At 36.9% G+C, this 18313-nt stretch overlaps 1 protein-coding gene across 3 annotated transcripts in view; it reads left to right on the forward strand.

The window, feature by feature from the left end:
* CDKL5 (cyclin dependent kinase like 5) overlaps positions 1-17265 on the forward strand; it is a 124787-nt gene extending 107522 nt beyond the window's left edge. Inside the window, exons 13-18 of one of the 3 annotated variants that reach the window (XM_059839842.1) lie at positions 89-194; positions 2178-2301; positions 9683-9785; positions 13455-13598; positions 14700-14819; positions 16055-17265. In XM_059839842.1, the coding sequence (XP_059695825.1) occupies positions 89-194; positions 2178-2301; positions 9683-9785; positions 13455-13598; positions 14700-14819; positions 16055-16438 (981 nt within the window). In that variant the 3' untranslated portion in view covers positions 16439-17265. The remainder of the gene's footprint in view (positions 1-88; positions 195-2177; positions 2302-9682; positions 9786-13454; positions 13599-14699; positions 14820-16054) is intronic. The other 2 variants (XM_059839843.1, XM_059839844.1) reach the window with 2 other exon arrangements.
* Positions 17266-18313: the final 1048 nt, after the last annotated feature.

Here is an 18313-nt window from a genome sequence, read left to right on the forward strand (position 1 = left end):
GGAATTTTCTTGCTTATGTATATTGGTTAAAAACTGAAAATCAGTTTACAATCTTGCATTTTAAATAGATTATTGTTCTTTTGCATAGGGTGGAGCATATCATGATCCACACACAGAAGATGGAGCATCTACTAAGGAGAATAGAATTCTGTATAATGACCCTGTTCCGAGAAGAGTTGGCAGCTTTTACAGAGGTAATTTCATGGTGGATCTTTCAAATTTAATCCAGAATTTTAGCATGGAATATAAATTAAGTACTAGAAATTGATACAGAGAATTAACATGAACAGCTACAAAGGTTTATTGGAACGAGAATCGTTACTCAGCTTTCAGAGGGTGAGTTGGCAGGAACTGCATTGGTACCCTATTGTTTATTTGTAAAGGATAGCTCACTTTAATTGGAAAGCACATCCACTGCAGTACCTTGTAAAGCAGAATATAATTTATCAGGGTGAAATGAACAAAATATTACCAAAGTAGGCAGTTAATTAATATTTTAAATTTTTATTTTCAATTCTTACAAATGCTCTATACCTATGCACTCGTAGCACATAGACATACATACTGATCTGTTTCAGATACTGTGTTACATGGAAGTTTAACTCTAGCTTTAATGGCTTGAAACCTGTGGCATTTCTTTTCTTAAGACTTATTAAAGATAGGGGTTTCCTACAAGCAAGAGCACACTTACATAATTGCAGTTCAGAATAAATAATAAAACAGGTCTGTGTATGTGCACAAACAGATACTGTTCTGTTATGGCACACAAACGATGGTGCTTTCTGAGCAGCTGCCTCATGGCTAAACCTGGGTAATTGTTTCGAAAAAGATGGTAAGAGGCTAATTACTGTCCTGCAAGTGTTAGAAGGCTTGTGGGGCTCCTCTGAACCTTAAGAAGCCCCAATCAGCTGATATTCGCTTATGAGTCACCTAATAACCTTAAGCAGAGTCACAAATCTCCCTCTGATCCTCTTCAGGTTGCTCGCTTGGCTGATGACCTGATTTAGACACGTTAAAATCTGACAATCCTTGCAAGTGCCCCACTGCAATATTAAAACCTGCGAGCAGAATTATAGCTTGTACTGTTTTGAGGAATGCTTTTGAGTGTTTGTGTTGCAAATGCAACAGAGGATGCTTAAGAATCAATCCTGAATCGCTTTCATTAATCCCTAAAAAGCTTCTAAAAGTTTGCGTGAATTATCCTTCTTTTATATATATAGTGAAACAAAAGTTCCAAAGAAGAATGACTGTCATAAATCATGTGCTAAAGAAACTGCAGATCTGGGATTTATTCAAGTCCTTATTCCCAAAACGAGGACTTTTCCTCTTCAACTTTATCTAACAAATATATTTTAGATGGACTTGATGATTGCTTTGGGAAGATGATACTACATTTAAAATAGTACTTTGATAATAGTATGTGCAAAACTGGTGATAATAGTATATGCAAATTACTGTGAAAAAGGCAAATCCTTATTTATATAAATTTACCCTTTGTATTAGAACAGTATTTATTAGCATATACTTTTGTGCTACAATTTGAACAAAACCTTACAGATGCTATTTTGATAATTGTGTAATGTGATGCTGCATCAATGTTCCAACTAGTGTCTGGTCAATTTTTAATCCAGTGCAGGTATTTCTAGTGATATTCATAATTCTAATAAATTTATGTTCTAGATCTGTATATAGTTGTTTATTTTCAAAAGCACAGTATGTCTGTTTGAAAAATACATAATATTTAATTTTGATGTTTTAATTTTTAGTGCATTATTCTCTTAGTTACATCAAAAATCAAATTTATTTTTTTTCCAAGATGGGTGCTACTTTTTTAAGGTCTAAAGTGAAGATGGAGTGTAAACTGTAGTATTCATGTCCTTAGTAACAGTATTCCAACCTCTTATTCTCTTTCCTGTTTTTGAATATCAGTCACACTTAGAGCTCCCTACCAACAGAAGTGTTCTCAAATATAATAACAATTTACGCAAGTTCTGATGAATGTCTCATTTTACAACCAATGTTACCCTGCAAGGATCACAAAAGTCAGCTTTCTTTTCAATCATACAAAGAACACAACCATGTCTTTGCTGTCCTGTTACTGTAAGAGGGAGCAGAGAAGTGGGGGCTGGGATTTTTGGCAGAGCTCAGTGTACATTGTTTGCTGTTCCTCTGTTCAGTTCCATCTCCGCGTCCAGAGAGTACCTACATAGAAAACAATGTGTCCAACAGAGCCTCGGTGTTACCAGCAGACAGCACCACGGTGACAAACCACCCCAAGAGACAAACCACCTTTGACACCTGGTGAGTTGTAATGTGCACACATGTGTAGAGAATGGCAGGAAAAAAACGTGGTTTTAACAGGAGGGACAAACACCTCACGCTTTTCTAAAGATTTGCAATTGTCCATGTGCTTAGTTGCTTCCTCCAGCTATACCAGCATAGCATGGCATGTTTTCTGTCCCCTGTTGAGCAGCAAGGAATCCTGCATTGCACCCTTAACATGAATGCATTAAAGTTTATATACTTTTGTCCAATCCTTCACAATTTTTTCCCCGCTATTAGTCTTTAGGTAAAGATAGTACAAAATGCCTGTGTGTGTAGTATATATAGAAATTTGTGGATTCCAGAAGCATGAATTGTTAGACAGGTGGAAAAAATATCAAAATGCATGTTTCCATATAAAAAGTACTATATTAATGAAGAATATTTTCACCCTACAATGGGTACCGCTGCTCTCTTTGTTTATACACAGAAGGAAATGAGTACATTCTATGGGAAAATGGATTAAACAACATCTTAATGGTGTATATTGATTTTAAAAGTTTAAAAGCATCACATGGCTCCATTATATAACATAGAGCACCTTAATTATGCTAATAAAATGACAGCATATACGTAGCTTTGCAGGACTCAAAGGGAAATAGTTTTGTTTCTCTTAGAGCTGTTTGGCTCTAAAATACTCTTAATCTTGTACTTTTTAAAATCCCAATAAAGAATATTGAATAAAAATAAGCAGATGGAGCTCACAGGACTGGTGAGAGGAATGGGCTGCATACATTTGCATGGTTCAGCTATGCTTTATACCATTCTCTGAAACACTTCTCTCTGAAAGGGCCATAAAGTCATGCTATCTAAACTGTTTCAGTGGTTTGTTGACTTACTGTGTTTTCACACAAATTACCAGAGAATTATGTGCTTTAAGAGAAAGGGGGGAGGTGGTGGGTGGTGGACACTTGCTATTTCAGCTTGTGTTCAGGTGTTATACGTATGTAATAGAAGATGTTTGCTCCAGAACCCTTCTCACCTGCTCTGATTCACTAGAGTCTGCTTCCTGTCCTTCAGTAGCTCCACCTACATCCATTTTCTGGAATTAGCTGAGGAAAGCGGTCATTTATGTAAAACGGTGGTACTTATGTTGTGGCTTGTGTGGCTGAAGAAGGTATTTATTCCTGCTCTTGAACCCTTTTACCATTTTACATTGTCCTTCGTACCTGGATCTTTCTATCTTGCATATGATATAAGACAGCTGGAATCTTGTTTTGCTCTATATATCATTCAGCAATATAATGTCTTGACTGCAAAGAAACATATAATGTTACTTTAACTCTGAACTGAAAAAAATAGCCTGTGTTATTAGAGCTGGTTGGGAATATTTTTTATGAAGTACTTGTTTTGTTTGTAATGCCAAATTACCAAAACCAAAACTTTTTGAAGGAAGTGGCTGATAACCACTAACCTTTTATTGTGAAGATTCTTCACCTCCAGGATAGAATTGCCAGTCAAAACCAGAGATACTCTCAAAATAACAAATAATTTGGAGGCAGCTTTATTTTTTAGAATGTGAGGAGCTTGAGTGCAGGGTCTTTGTTATTTAAACCAGAGGCTTGAACTAAGATCCTAGATCTAACAAGTGAATGCCCTGAACCAGAAGTTAGAGTTTATTCTGGAGGACATTGTCTGGTTCCCTCAATGTATTCTCTTGAAGCTGTTTCATCTTGTTAAAACAGTTAAAGGACCACAGAGGTGCTGAATATGGCCTTGTGAGAAAGGCCCTTCATTAACTTTGAGACAGTTAGATTTCAGCCTTTCTCCAAAGTACTCAAATATTTTCACAAAGTGGAGCAGCTCCTTTGAGAGAAGAACCCACAGAAGAATAAGCATTTCTTCTTGTGAAGTGGAAGAAATAGCAGTAGCTGCAACACCAAGTTACTGCTATTTTGGCATATGCTTACCTTTATCTTTTCTTTTCCTACTCCCTATTTTCCTGAAATGTTTCCTGCCCAGCTCTACCTGCTAACTCTGTTCAAGTTGTCCTGGCAATGGTCTAATGTTGCAAAATTATTCTGTGCCATAAATGCTGCTTAACCCAATTCCTGAGTAGTGAAGAGTCTGTGTTCCTCTACTTAATTTTCTGTATAGAAGTTGAGTAAATGCTTATGAAAATGTTAAAAGCTCTAATGGAATGTGATTCTGCTTACATCAATTTTATGATGAAGTAAATATTTGATGTTTGAATAACATTCCTAACTGGTACACGACAATTCATCTCGAATTATGAGTGACATGTATTCCTCCTGGACTTGCCACTACTGTAAAATATTGCTTCTCATACTATTGCTCTGTGTTGCCTTTCTTCTGTCAAAGATTCTGTGAATGTTTGCTAGACTGAATTGTCACAGATGTTTCCCTGTCTTTGTGTGCATTTTTTTTGCTCTGTCCCCACTGTCCTGCCTTTTAAAATAAAGATATTATAAACTTGACTTTTGTCATCAGATTTTACTCTTAAATTACTAGATCATTTCTGAACTTCAGGACACTTGATTTGAAAAAAGGCAAATTTTTTATCCTTCTAGAAATTCTTTTCTTTGCTAGAGTTTAATTTCCTGTAAATGACCTTGAACTTGCTCAATTTTTTTTTTTTATTGATACAAGAATAAATGTTTTATTCTCTTCAACTCATACAAGCTTTGTCCTGAGCTGGGCAAATTCAGTAGTTATAGGCAAGATATTTAATTGTATTCTGCCAGTGTGCCAGAACATTGGCCTGAATTATCTTTACCACTGTCATAGTTCTAAATATCTCTTTAGAATCAATTCCAACATGCAGTAGTGTATCTCAGATCATATTGGAAGTGTTTGCATTGGCTGCTTACAGGATATTTGGGGGCTTCTGGAAAGCATTTTTGTTTAGACCTTTTATGTCCATACAAATGTAGTCATGCTATGACAAGTAGCTTTTCATATCCTCTCTAGCATAAGTCATACATTTCTGCAAAAATAATAAAAACAAGGAACCATACACATAATATTACTATTTATATATATATATATAATATATATAAACACACACAAAATCTCTGTCATGCAAGAAAAGAAAAAAAAAATCTAATTCTTACAAGAGTAAAAGGCTTAAAACTTTATCCACTGTCAAGTTTCAAGGTTCCAGAATATGTTTTTTTGTAAACAGGACATGACTGACTTTTATATTGCTGTGTCAGTGTCAGTGTAACATTATAGTCACACTTCCTATTCCTGAAAGTAAAAGGTTACCAGCATCTGAGCAAATTAGTTTAGAGCATGTTCAGCTGTGTGTGCAGCATGACTGTTGCTACATTATAAATACTTCCCATTTCTTTAGTGGAATTTCTAAAAAAAATCAGGAAATTGCAAATTCTGAATGGTATTCTGCATATGAGATAATAGATCTGGGGTTTATTCCAATTAATAAATCCTCCTTTTCCACATGATAAAATAAAAAAATTGCAGCTCCAAACAGAGTTCAGATTTGATCTTTTGATTTTAAGCTTTCAATGCCAGACTTTTAGACCATGACGTTTTACTGTGGGCTTCAGCTTGTGGGATTGAGATTCTTATCTTGAACTATTTGAATTGCTTCATTCGTTTCTGACATTTTCTTGCCTTTGCAGAATGGTAACTGTGTGACTGCCCCTTAAGGGTCTTACTTTGACTAAAACTAAAAGGTAACTTGCAGAGTTAGTGTTTGTCACTTATCTTCAAAGAAAAGTTCTATTTCAGTAACTCCTTCATTAGACAAAAACCTTACTCATTAATTGTGTTTGGATCCATAAAGGGAGTAGTACACGAGGGTTTCCAAGGCAGGCTGCCTGCTGAGATTAGGGTTACTGAAGAATAACTAAAACAAGCATGAGGAATTGCCTCCCAAAAAGTGCTGTCTGCAACATGAATCTCTCTATGGCAGCATGAGTGCAACATGCTTCCTATTTTTTTCTTTTTAGTTAATGTGAAAGCACATCAGCTTGCTTGCCACATGCATGTTTGCTGCTACACCTCATTGCACCTGCATGAAGCTGGATACCTTTTCTACTAGGGGTAATAAGTAAGAGTGATAATCACAGAATTTCTGTTTGTACTTATGCCTTTTCCAAGTGTTTCAGACCAGAATAACCAATGTGTTCTACATTATATGTCCTAAGCATGCAAAAGGTACACAAATATAAAATAACAAAGCACAGCACATTTTGCCTTTGGTTTCTGCTTGAGAGTGAGCTCTCTGAGTAGGGGCTCTTCTCTAGGGCTACTCCTACTTGTTACTAAAACAGACAGCACATAGAAGACTCTGGTGGAAGTGTTTGCTTTCAAGAGCTGAAGCTTTATGCAAAATACCAAGATACTTGCAGTATGTTGTAAGAGTTTAGTGTTGTGTGATTCTACAGATTTTTTTGATAATCCTAATTTTTTCCTGTACTGTCCATTATCTGGAAATCATCTTTTGGGATGCCTAAATTATCCCAGTGTTTCATCATCGATCAAAATGTTCTGCTCTATTTTTACTCAGTACAAAATCCTGGTGTTGAAGCTTCCTGCTATAATGCTATATATGTTCACTCTCTTCACATAATGAGCATGTGTTTTGTAGCAGTTGCTTTTCAAGGTCAATGCTTTTTCAGACAACTGTACTGCAATATGAGTCATAGGAGTTAATGACATAAACCATTCAGTATAAAACCACTGGCTTTTGGGTAAGCAGCAATTGAAAATGAGCAGTTCTCAGCCCCTTATTTTCCAATTCTCTTTGGTCACTGTAGCCATAAAGAGGAAATGATGGTACAGAATTTCATTTCTCTCCTCTCTGCTCAGCTGCTGTGGAGAGCAGTTTTCTCATCCAGGTTCACTGGGCCAAAGAAAAAAATCATGCTTGAGTGAATCTCTGTCTAAAAGTACAGCAAAAATTGTTCCAAGCTTCACTCTGAAGATTAACTTCACCTGTTAAAATATAGCATCTCCATTTTGGAATAGACTTTGTAATAGAAAAGCTATAGCAAGACATTGAAAAATTTTAAAGGATAAAGTAACCTCCTGGGGTCTTGCTTATGATCTGACACTGTTCCTCAGTGGACAGCAATTATTGGGCTGATAATTTGCATTGAGACTATGGTTGGGATATGCTTGCAGCTGTGGATGCACAGGAGCTCCTTTGGGGGAAGGCTCAGAAGATTCTTAGCCAAATTTTGCATGACTTTCTGAGTGCAAGCAGGATACTTGGGGTGTATGCTTTCCTCCGACTTTTCTAACAAATCAAGTAAAAATCATTTAGTAAATAATTCAGCAGGTGTGCTGTCTGTGTTATGTCAGACTCCTGAGTTCACTGAATGTAAAGCTATCAGTAGTCTTTGCTCTTTGGCTTTCTCCTTGGTGCTTTAAGTGACTTGTATAATAATGCCTTACACCTGTCACATTACTTACAGTAGTACCAAATACAAGGATGTGGCAGCAACAGGAATCCTTAGCAATCCAGTATATTTAAAATACCTGTTATAAGTATAATAATTACATTAAACTAGAGTTTTTCCCTGTAGTAGTGTTGTAATGTCCACATTAAATATATATTGTCAAGCACCTGAATGTAATTTCTGCATCTAGATATAAGTTCTCAAAAATTTAAATTAGGAAAATTTTTACCATACTTTCTGCCTATGAATCTTTTTGCTAAGACCATTCTCTTAATGAACAGTTGCACTTTATTACAGGATTTAAAGACTGCATGCATTTATATTTAGAGCCAGGTAACATTTCAAGCTTGAGGTGGTTTTGTGTAGAAACCAAAGAACTGATACCACCTATCAGAAGATGGATTTATCAATAAGGAGGATGACTCCAGTGATTCCTACCCCAGTTATATTTTTCACATTTATTTGGAAATAAAAAAAAAGTCAGCCTGGCATGTAGTAGCAGCTGAATCACCAGCTGATAGCATAGCATTTAAAGCCAGAATTAGAAGCCAGTGACAACTATATTAGACAGTTAAATGTTGCTACATTACGGTTGCTCCAAGAAAAGCTGCTCCTGTTTGTCATACAGAGCCCTTAAAACAGTGGCTTTGCTTTGGGTTTTCCATCAAGACAGTGGAATAATTTCTTTGTCATTTTAATGCAATTTAAGCGTGAAAAGGGACTATTGAATGACCCAGTATGACTTTCTGTATGTTAATTGCTGTTAAATGTTGTCCATCCTCTGGGATCCAGGCCCAGAGGCAGACCTGTGGGCTGTGTTTCTCCCAGATGAGTATTAGGTCCTGATTTGAAATGTCAAAGATGGGAAATGCACTTCACTAAGGAGTTTGTTCTGGAAGTTAATGATGTAATTGTGAAAATCAGCCCCTTATTTCTTATATGACTTCTTAGGCTACATCATCCACCTACTTGTTCTTCTAATATCTGTGCCTGTTAGTGCCAAGATTTTCTAGTATTCTGTAATTTCTTTCTGGATATGTAGCTGTGCATCATGATCAAGGAAATGAAATATTTGAGCTGGTTTGGGTGTGTTTTTTAACTCACTAAAGAGATTGAAATCTCTGAAAATATTTCTGTGATGCTTTCCAGCACCATTTTCAATTTTCAAGCTATTTTAAAGGGCACTAGAACTGCAATCAGTTATGTCTCACCACTGTCCTTGTACACCATCTTTTTACCCTGTATAAGTACTTTACATACATGGTATACTGTGTGTATTGAAAGTAACGCGTTATTTATCAGCTGTAGTCGCTTCTGACGTGTAAGTTAAGAGTTAAAAGGGAGAAATTCAGTCTTCAGGCAAGTCACCTGTTCCATTTTTGGGTCACCTCCTTTTGCCAGCACTGTCTCACACACAGCAAACTAATGGAAGGTTTTAAGTTGAAGTGGACAACAGTAGATCCCCAGCTTTCCTGGTGATAGATTTGGAGCCGTGTCAGCATGGGGCAGGAAGTGCAGTTGAAAGTGGTTCTCTCTGGCCAGCTTTGCAACTCCTGCTTCTCCAGCAAGCAATGGATAAACTGGACCTGTGCTTTGATAGCTCATCGCCATTTGTATGTTCTCTCAGATACGCTTTTCATTTTCCTAAAAGACCTTGTGTGTGATATTTTGATTTGAGTATTAAATTCTGGCTTAAAAGAACACATGCATGCTTTCCTTTTCCCTAAACAAAACTATTCATTGGTTTAAACTAATCATTTTACCCTAACACTGTGTACCTCCTATCCCTTGTAATAACTCTAGCTGGTATTTGTGTAGTAACCCTGGAACCAATGAATGCTAAAACTTTAAGTATCTTTTTACTTTAATCAATAATTTACATTCTTTGGCATCAGATCTCAGTACTGCACAGAATTTGCAAAGTAATACCATAATAAAATTTCTCTTACAATGCCTTATTTCATATTTAGGAAAAGTCCTGAAAACCTTAACAGTCACTCAGAACAGCTCAAGGAGAAAGAAAAGCAAGGTTTTTTCAGGGCAATAAAAAAGAAAAAGAAGAAATCTCAAAATGTAAGTATGCAGCATTTCTAGTAGAAGAATTCTTTTATTCATTTTGAATTATACCATTTTAGTATGCTAGATTAGTACAGTACCTTTGTATTATTTATTTTTATATGTGTATACACTTCTTTTATTTTCTCTTCTCGCTCTATGAAAATCAAATTCCTCTTCTGTTCAGGGTTGATTTTTCTTCCTTTTCAAATACTTCTTCACTTACTAGGACTAGAAAGTGAAGAAATCCAAACTTACCCCCTCGGTTTTCATTCCGACCCTTTGAGAGCCAGTTTTGATGCAAGTTTTAAGATGATGTTGCAACAAATTCTTTTTCAGGATATGGTGATACCATTCCAAGAATAGGAACTTCATTGTTGTGTGTCCCCAGAGCTTGAATAGTTTCAGGCACCCATCCAGAGAAAATGAGACTGTAACAAATGAGAATTCTTTCCATTCTTTTTCATGGAAGTGTCTTGGTAGCAGCCTCTGTCTTCTTGATGCATTCCATGACTGGAATAAGGATGATGTGTCTTAACCATTCTTAAGTGTTTTATGTTTTGTTGGGGGAATGGGTTGTGGCTTTTGTTATTCAGTATAAGTCTTTGGTGTCTCATACATTTTTACATTTTCATAAAGTTTTTGGGAGGGAGAAAGGACTTTATTTTATCAGAAAGTAGTGATATACTAACATTTCACAAATTTTTATAATAAAGATATCCCTAAGAACTGAAGGAACCTAAACATAATCTCATTCTTAAATGACAGCTCTGGAAACAGTAAAACATTTAAAATTGTAATGTTCCTGTAGGTGTAAATATAGTTACAGTTTTGAAGATTCTCAGAATTGAGTAAATCATGCTTACTTCTGGCAAAGGGGAATGACTTAATGAAAATATTTATTGGCAAGGTGTGAGGTGATAGGATTGAGAGTTGGTGGAGGGCTGATCTGTTGAAAATTGGGATAGAGGAGTGATTATCAGGCTTTTTGTTGTTTGGGGTTTTTTTAAATTTCTTTGAACTGTGTGGAACATGTGCATATGTGTAACTAGCACTCAGAAATGCACCTCACCTTCCTGCTAGGTGGGATTTACAGCAATGGCATCTACCTCTCCTTCTGAACTTGTTCACCCTCATACCTGTATGCAGCTCAAATATGATCATCTGTATTAAACAACTGAATTAAATGTCTACATTACAGCTCTGGGACTGCTTGATACCAAAATGTCCATGTGAGGATAACACCTAAGGCCATTGGTTCCAGTGATGCATTTTCAAGGGGTGGGGGGGAAAGGTGTTAAATTTGCATTGCTGTACTCTACTCTGATTCCAGCCATGCAGGCATGGTGGCAGACAACACTCCAATAGCTCAGCTGAAAGATTGTGTATTGATTCCCTCCACATTAAACTGTGTGAAAGATTGTGTTGCCTCTCAAAATCTGGCATTTTACAAAACAGCTAAATCAAAAGCTCCTTGATCTATAGCTACCAAAACCATCACTGATTACAAGCTAAGGCAGATTTATATAAAGTCCTTAATCCTGTTTCTTCTCACTTTTAAAAAGAGAGGTAGAGAGGAATAGAAGAAAGAGAGAAGGGAAAGAACTGTGTTTGCTACTTAGAGGTGGAATCTCACAGAAAGATTAATAAATTAGTGAAATAATATAGTGATACAACTCTTTCATCCTCAGCTAGAAACTTGCTGAGATCAACTTGAGTTTTGGATCAAACCTGAGCCAGAAAAACCTCCTTCCATTTCTGTTTACAGCTGATTCCCAGGGCAGTATCTAGGCACAGACTGTACCACTGGTGTGTGTACAAGTGTCTGGCTCAGACACTGGTCTTTGTTCTTCTTCATCTCTTAGTTGAAGATATCTGCCTGACAAACACTGGGACAGTCTTTAGGATTTTCCAGCACAAAATAAAATTACTGCCTTCAATTCAGCACCACATTTGGTGTTCGTAGTAAAAGTTGTTCACAGCACTGTAATATTAGCTCTTCAACTACTTATACAATGTTTTCTGAGTTCCTATTAAAAGTCTTACAGCTTGTTACCATTCAAGGTTTTTTCCTGAGACCTACAATTCATGTAGAGTCCTACAAGTATGAAATTCCAGTTATTTACTCAAACACAGACTTTCAGAAGGAAATAATGAATTAGACCTGGGGACTGTCACAGAGCTAGGAAGTACATAGTAGCTAGCTATGATTTACTTCTGATATCTTTTGGCAAGTCTCATTTTGCTGGTGATCATCATCACAGGAGTTGTAAAAGATACCTGAAATTGGATTGAAGACATCTTAGTAATATCATTCTCAAAATATCTAACAGCCTAGAATTGATCCCAGTTCCTGACACTTCTTCCTGCAGGTTGTTCCCATGAATTATTCTCCCTAGAGTTCTCCAGGTGCAGTACCTCGTGGGTTAGCAATTGTAACTGCCTGTTGTGGGAATCCTTTGCAATGTTGTTTTTGCAGAGCTGTTCTTATCCATTCTCCTTTTCATCGTTTGAAGTGTTTTAGTAATGTAGCAAAAGGTTTTAGGGTTGTTAGAATCACAGTTTTATGTCATTTGCCACCAAACAATTTGATATCCATGAGGGTTGTGCATAGTGTCAGTAGGCACTGTCTTCAGAGAAGCCTGAGTCTTACAGATTTTGGCACTTATTTCAAGCTATGGGTCTGAAGAAATTACCTGCTTTGGAAAAAGCAGTTTCAGGTGAGCATTTCTCTTAGCAGTTCTTTCATTCCCTTTTAATTCACTGAATTTGAAACAGGAAATTCTTCTGACCATAAAGTTCCTGAACATAAGCTGTACTAATTATTGATTTTCATTAACTTGGATGGAATCTAGAAGCTGAGAAAGCTATTTGAAAGCCCCTGATTTTGGTAGTGCACTTGTCATTGTATTTAGTCATATATTAATTCTATTGCATAATAAAGATTTCTTCTGATAGACAGGAAACTGCAAGGCACTATACATGTGTCCTATGCTTGTTTGCACCTGAGCATAGGAGAAATAGACCAATTTATAGTTCTAGTACCTTATAGTTCTGTTAGTTGTTCATTCATCTACAGGTAAATTCTTTGGTTGTGCTCCATAAATTAAAATAAACCAGCTGCCAGTGTACTTGCAGCTATACGTGAAGCTGATAATGGCATATTTATGTCAGAACTGAAATAATTCTTCTTGGAGCCTTAGCTCTTATTGAAAGTTAAAAATAGAAGGCTTTTTGTTCCCCAAGTGTAACTATCAACTGCTCATTCTGAAACCAACCCCTATTAATGTTAGTGGATCTTTAATATTTTCTTTATATAAAAATAAGAAATGTCATACTGCTTTAGGTCATTATCAGAAATACAAATGATTGCCAGAGTTACAGGATTTAATTCAAAGCTCAGTAAAGTCAACAAGAGCTACCAGGTATTTCCAAAAGCCTTTGAAATAAACATAATCTGTATTCCTAATGAACATGGTTATAAGAATAGGTGTGCTGATCTTTTTTTTATATGCTTTCTATGCATTGAGTTCCTTGAATTTGTTCCATAGGCTTTTTTCAATCATTATTGTATTTTCCAAAAGCAAATTATAGGCTTGATAACATGTATTGTTGAATTACCAAAAAAAAAAAAAAAGTTAACTTAGTAAGGGGCAGATCTCTTGAATTGAAATATTATGCATTTAGTTTTTGTGTCTTATATTGCAGACAGACTCAACCAACGGCGAGAATCCAAGCATCAAGAAATCCCTCTTTCCTCTTTTTAATTCAAAGAATAATTTAAAGCATAGTTCTTCTTTGAAAAAACTTCCTGTAGTCACTCTACCAATGGTATTAATTTTTAAGTACAGTAACACTGTAAAATGCTCCAGTAAATTTGTTTTACTGACTACAACAGCATGTGGTTTATTTTCATGGTATCACTTCCTCTTCATGCCAGTTAAGTATCTTGGGCCAGTTCAATAAATTTAAGTAAAATTGGCAGTTTTGTTGAAACAGATGGTGCCTAAAAAAATTTTTGATAGTATTTGATATAGTGAAAATGTAACATACACAGTTCCAGAGAGAATGAGCCTTGGGAGTAAGACTAAGGAAGGGAAATTGTTGTGAAATTGTGTATGTTTAAAATTAAAATGTCTCATTATGTTTCATTCAGGAAAAAAATTAACCTGGTTTGGTTTATAACTATATTGTAAATACATAATTTTATACGAATGACTCCTTTATATATAAATCTAAATAAATCAAATACTAACAATGGATTATCTGGAAAGAACTTTAGCTCATGTGTCTGTTGTATTTTTGTTTGTCCTAATTGTTCACGATAAAAGACAGCTTGCATTAAAAATAGATTACATTTTGACTGTCCTCTTTTTACTTAGAATTCTTAAAATGAGATAAAAAGCTACATGTAAGTTTTAAATTATCTTTCTGCCATAAATTTTCAGCTGTTTCTTAATTTTTGCTTTTGTTTGGGATATTTGTGGAGGAGAAGAAAGATAGGAATGGAGAAAGCTCTTGGTTTTGTGATGTCAGTCAAGAGATCAGTTTAGAGGGATTTTGGTCTGCTTCACTCTGGAGCAAATTTATAGAACTGATCCATGGTCTTAACTGCAGTATGGAATGCTTTTTAAATGAAGATGAGGCTCAACAATATTTTGGTTTTAATTTTATTTTTGATGCCTTGTTTAACTGCTCTTTCTTACAGCAAATAACACTAACAGCATGTGAATGCTTTAAGGGCTAAGGGTAGAGCAAATCTGCATGACGTCCACAGCCACTTGTTCTTACTATGGGGAGAATAATTGAGAGGTCATTGCAATTCTGCTGCAGTAATGGGCTTCACTTGTGTTCTGTAATTAACTGTGGGAAATTATTTACAGCTATTCTTAAGAAAATACTAGGAGACCAGTATTTAATATTTTGTTGCAGATGCCTAATACTGAAGGTCAGGATCTCTTGGCATTACAGAAAGCCATTCATTCTTCCAATCACCAGAGCAGCAGACAGAAGGATTGGCATCCTGAGAAGATGACAGAAATTCAGCCTCATGTAAGTGGCATTATCAATTCCCTATATATTAATATCAGTGATACATCTTAATAGCTTTTTCTCTGGTGAATAGAAGAATTGCATTTGACATTGTTTCCCAACTTTCTAATTCCTTGCTCACTAGATTTACCTGCAGTCCTGCATCGTTTTTTAAAAATGTGGATATGAATGACAAGGAAAAGAGAGATTAAATGTCCTGTGTCACTCTTTGAGCCCTTTGAAATATTGGTTATGTTTTTGTATTATAGGCAAGCAGTGTTTCAGTGCACGTCCATGGTAGCGATGCAGTGCTGTACAAAAGCCCTTAAGTCAGCTCTGTAAGGAATGGTGAATCTTGTGGGTTGGCTGCTGCTCAGCAGAGTTTGATACTTGATGTGGTCCCCAAAGCATCCAGACCATGTTACAGTGTGGCTGGCACAGACTGCAGTTTCAGCAGGCTACATTTTTGAAGCGTAGCACTGCATTAGTGCAACTTTATTTCCTCCGGTTCTAAAACCGGCTCAGTGTTTGGGAGGGAGCTCAGTGCCATGCTCCATTGTTCACACTGGAAACTGAAAAAGAGCATTTGTTGCAGCTGCAGTGTTTGAAGAAACAAGTTGCTCTGTGAGCTGTGGAATTTAACAAGACTGCTTTCATACCACTTTGTGAAGTTAGGCTTCCCCAGGTTCTTGCTACCCATTTTCAGTAACCCCGTATCACCATTCACCTTCAACCTGCTCGCCAGTGAAAGGAGCTGTGGGAGACTGGAGCTGCCTATCACCCAGCTACCAGCAAACAAAATATGTAACTTCTGAGTTCTGCCAGACCTCGTTTCAGTGCAGATGGTTACTCAAGACTCACTCCAACCCCTAATTTATGTTCACAACATTTTTAAGAACTTGTATTTCTGAAACCTGTTCCTCATAAAATGTGGCTGAGGTTCTTAAGTTAATAGCAGATAGATGGACAGCTAATTCAATTGTCTATGCCTTTTCAAAGGAAACAAGGATAAAATAATTGACAGGAGCAATTTTTTTCTGAGTGAGAAAAGGTTCCGTCTTTTCAGGTAGCTAATAGGTTGGACTGTGATGAGAAGACATTTCTCAGGTGTGTAGTCATTGCTTGGAATGAAACATATCAAACAAATATGAACTGAACGTGAAGGAGTCCCATAAAGTTTAAGATGTTCAGTTTAGGATAGGACAGCTTTTTTATAGGAGGTCTGGTGTGATGGAGCTTTTCTGCGTGTCTTTCAGAGCCAGCCGTTAAAATCTCTTCGGAAGCTCTTACACCTCTCTTCAAACCATCCCGTCGCTGCTGAGCCCCGCTTCCAGCCCTTACCCAGCCAGCCAGCCAAAGCCTCTTTTCCTGAAGTGCGAATCCATCCCATGAGTCAAAGCTCCAGCAGCGGCAGCAGCAACGTGCGGCCAGAGCCGCAGGCGAAGAGCCGGCCGACGCTGCAGATCCCGAGCCAGCTGGAGCCCACCTGGCACGTGTCCCCCGTGAACAGGAGCGTGAGCGACGGGCCCCCCTACTCGGACCAGCTGCCTGCCAAGAGCGGCCAGAACGGGCACAGCTACGGCCGCACGAACCGGCCGCGCATGCCGAACCTGAACGATCTCAAAGAGACAGCCTTGTAATGGCACCCAGCAAACAGACCAGTGGGGGTGGAGATCAGCCATGGGGAGCGGTGGTGCTTCTGGTGATGGTAAGACTGCATTTTCAGCTTTATACAGGTGTGCAATAGGTACGTGTGGAGCTGTGCTGTTCAGCACCACGAGAGAGTCAGGGATTTACAGGAGCACGAGTGGAACTATGAATTACCAGTCATCAGAAATGTCACTGGACGCCAGGCAGAGTGTGCCGGTCAGGGAGAAAAATGCATTGTCATTTTCTCTCATTTACATTCCAGCTTAGTGCACATCTCTGTCTGAAAGCTGGGAGACTTCTGGTATGTATTGGCACTTATAAGGGTGAAAACAATGTCTAGGCCTATGCCCTTACTACATTTTTTGCTGCCTAGTTAAAACAGTGGGGTTTATGTGATAAAAGTGTATCCCTGTTAAGGGTTTAAAGTTAAATTGTATGTCTTAAATTTGTTTTTTAAACTTCCATATTTGATAGGATTTGTAATATTTATTTATGATGACCTAATATCGTACTGTTATAATCATATCTTTTATGTTATAATGTAAAGTTATTTTGAGCTGTTTGAAACATTGTGAAGCAGTGCAACAGCTACAGTAGTTTCTATAAAAAACTAACAGTAACATTTATATATTGCATCAGGAGTATTTTATTCTATATATAAATATATATATAAATGGAAAATAACTGTCTGTTTTTTAAATATACTCATTTAAAAGAAAAGTATTGTTATGACACTATCTGCCATATTTTTTATACATTTGTGATATAAAGTGCAGTATTATACTTCTAATAAAAGGAAGCTGAATGTGGATAGAAACGTGACTGTAACAGTATGGATCTTGCTTGGCTATGAGAGCCCAGTATTATAGGTGTTATTGGTAAAAGACAAAATTCGATTCCAAGCTTTATTATGGGCTGTTTTGTTGGAAGTATTGGCTAAATGTAAGAGACTGCAGAACTGTACAGTAATCTAAATGTGGTATGTTCTCCCCTGTCCTTAGCTTTCCTAGTAATATTAATCAGATTTCTGCATCTGCATCAAGAGCACAGAGCCCCAGTACCAAATTTTTGTTTCTTCTAAAGAGTTAAAGTGCCCCATTACTACAAGCAAAAGCAGGTGCTCTTCCACTTTATAGCAGGGGTGAAAACCAAAGAAACACAGCATGAATTGCAAGTGAAATGCAAAACTTTGACACTTAAGCATAGCATGGCACTGCAGATCATGGTATAAGCTTTTATGCATATGTGTATTTTACATCTCTAGCAATCTATTAACTAATAAGATAAACACTGTATTAGAATTTAAACTACTCTTGCACTTTTTATTATATTTCAGGATATATTTAAAGCTACAAATATGATATTTGGATATTGAGGGAGAAGGTTGCCATGCAACTTGACTTCTCCTTAGGTCTTACTATCCAAATATTCCCATACCCAGTTCAGCTACCAGTCTCAGCAAAATACTAGATCTTGGGCTCCAGTCTCCTGTACAACATAGTGTAGCAAATACACACCCTGATTCCTCTGTTGCTACCAATAAAGTAAATCAAAGGTGAGCCAGTAGGAGTCAAAAGAGTTATGCCAGTCTAAACTTTGTGCAATAAGAGAGAGCCAGGCCTGTAGTGTCAGAACAATACAATCTTTCCTTTTTAAACACATTGCTTCCACTCCCTCATTACTCTGCAGCATACTTTGTTTTCTAGATGCTGTCTTCGTAAGACACCTGTACTTGCAAATACACTGTCTTTCCCAAAAAGAGATTAACCTGAATGTAAATTGAATGATTTAGCCATAGATGAAGTTAACAGAAGCAGCCAGGCAGTAAAAGCTGAACTTCCAACTTGGATAACAATGCAAACTGG

Source organism: Haemorhous mexicanus, chromosome 2, assembly GCF_027477595.1.
Source record: "Haemorhous mexicanus isolate bHaeMex1 chromosome 2, bHaeMex1.pri, whole genome shotgun sequence".
Classification (NCBI taxonomy): Eukaryota; Metazoa; Chordata; class Aves; order Passeriformes; family Fringillidae; genus Haemorhous; species Haemorhous mexicanus.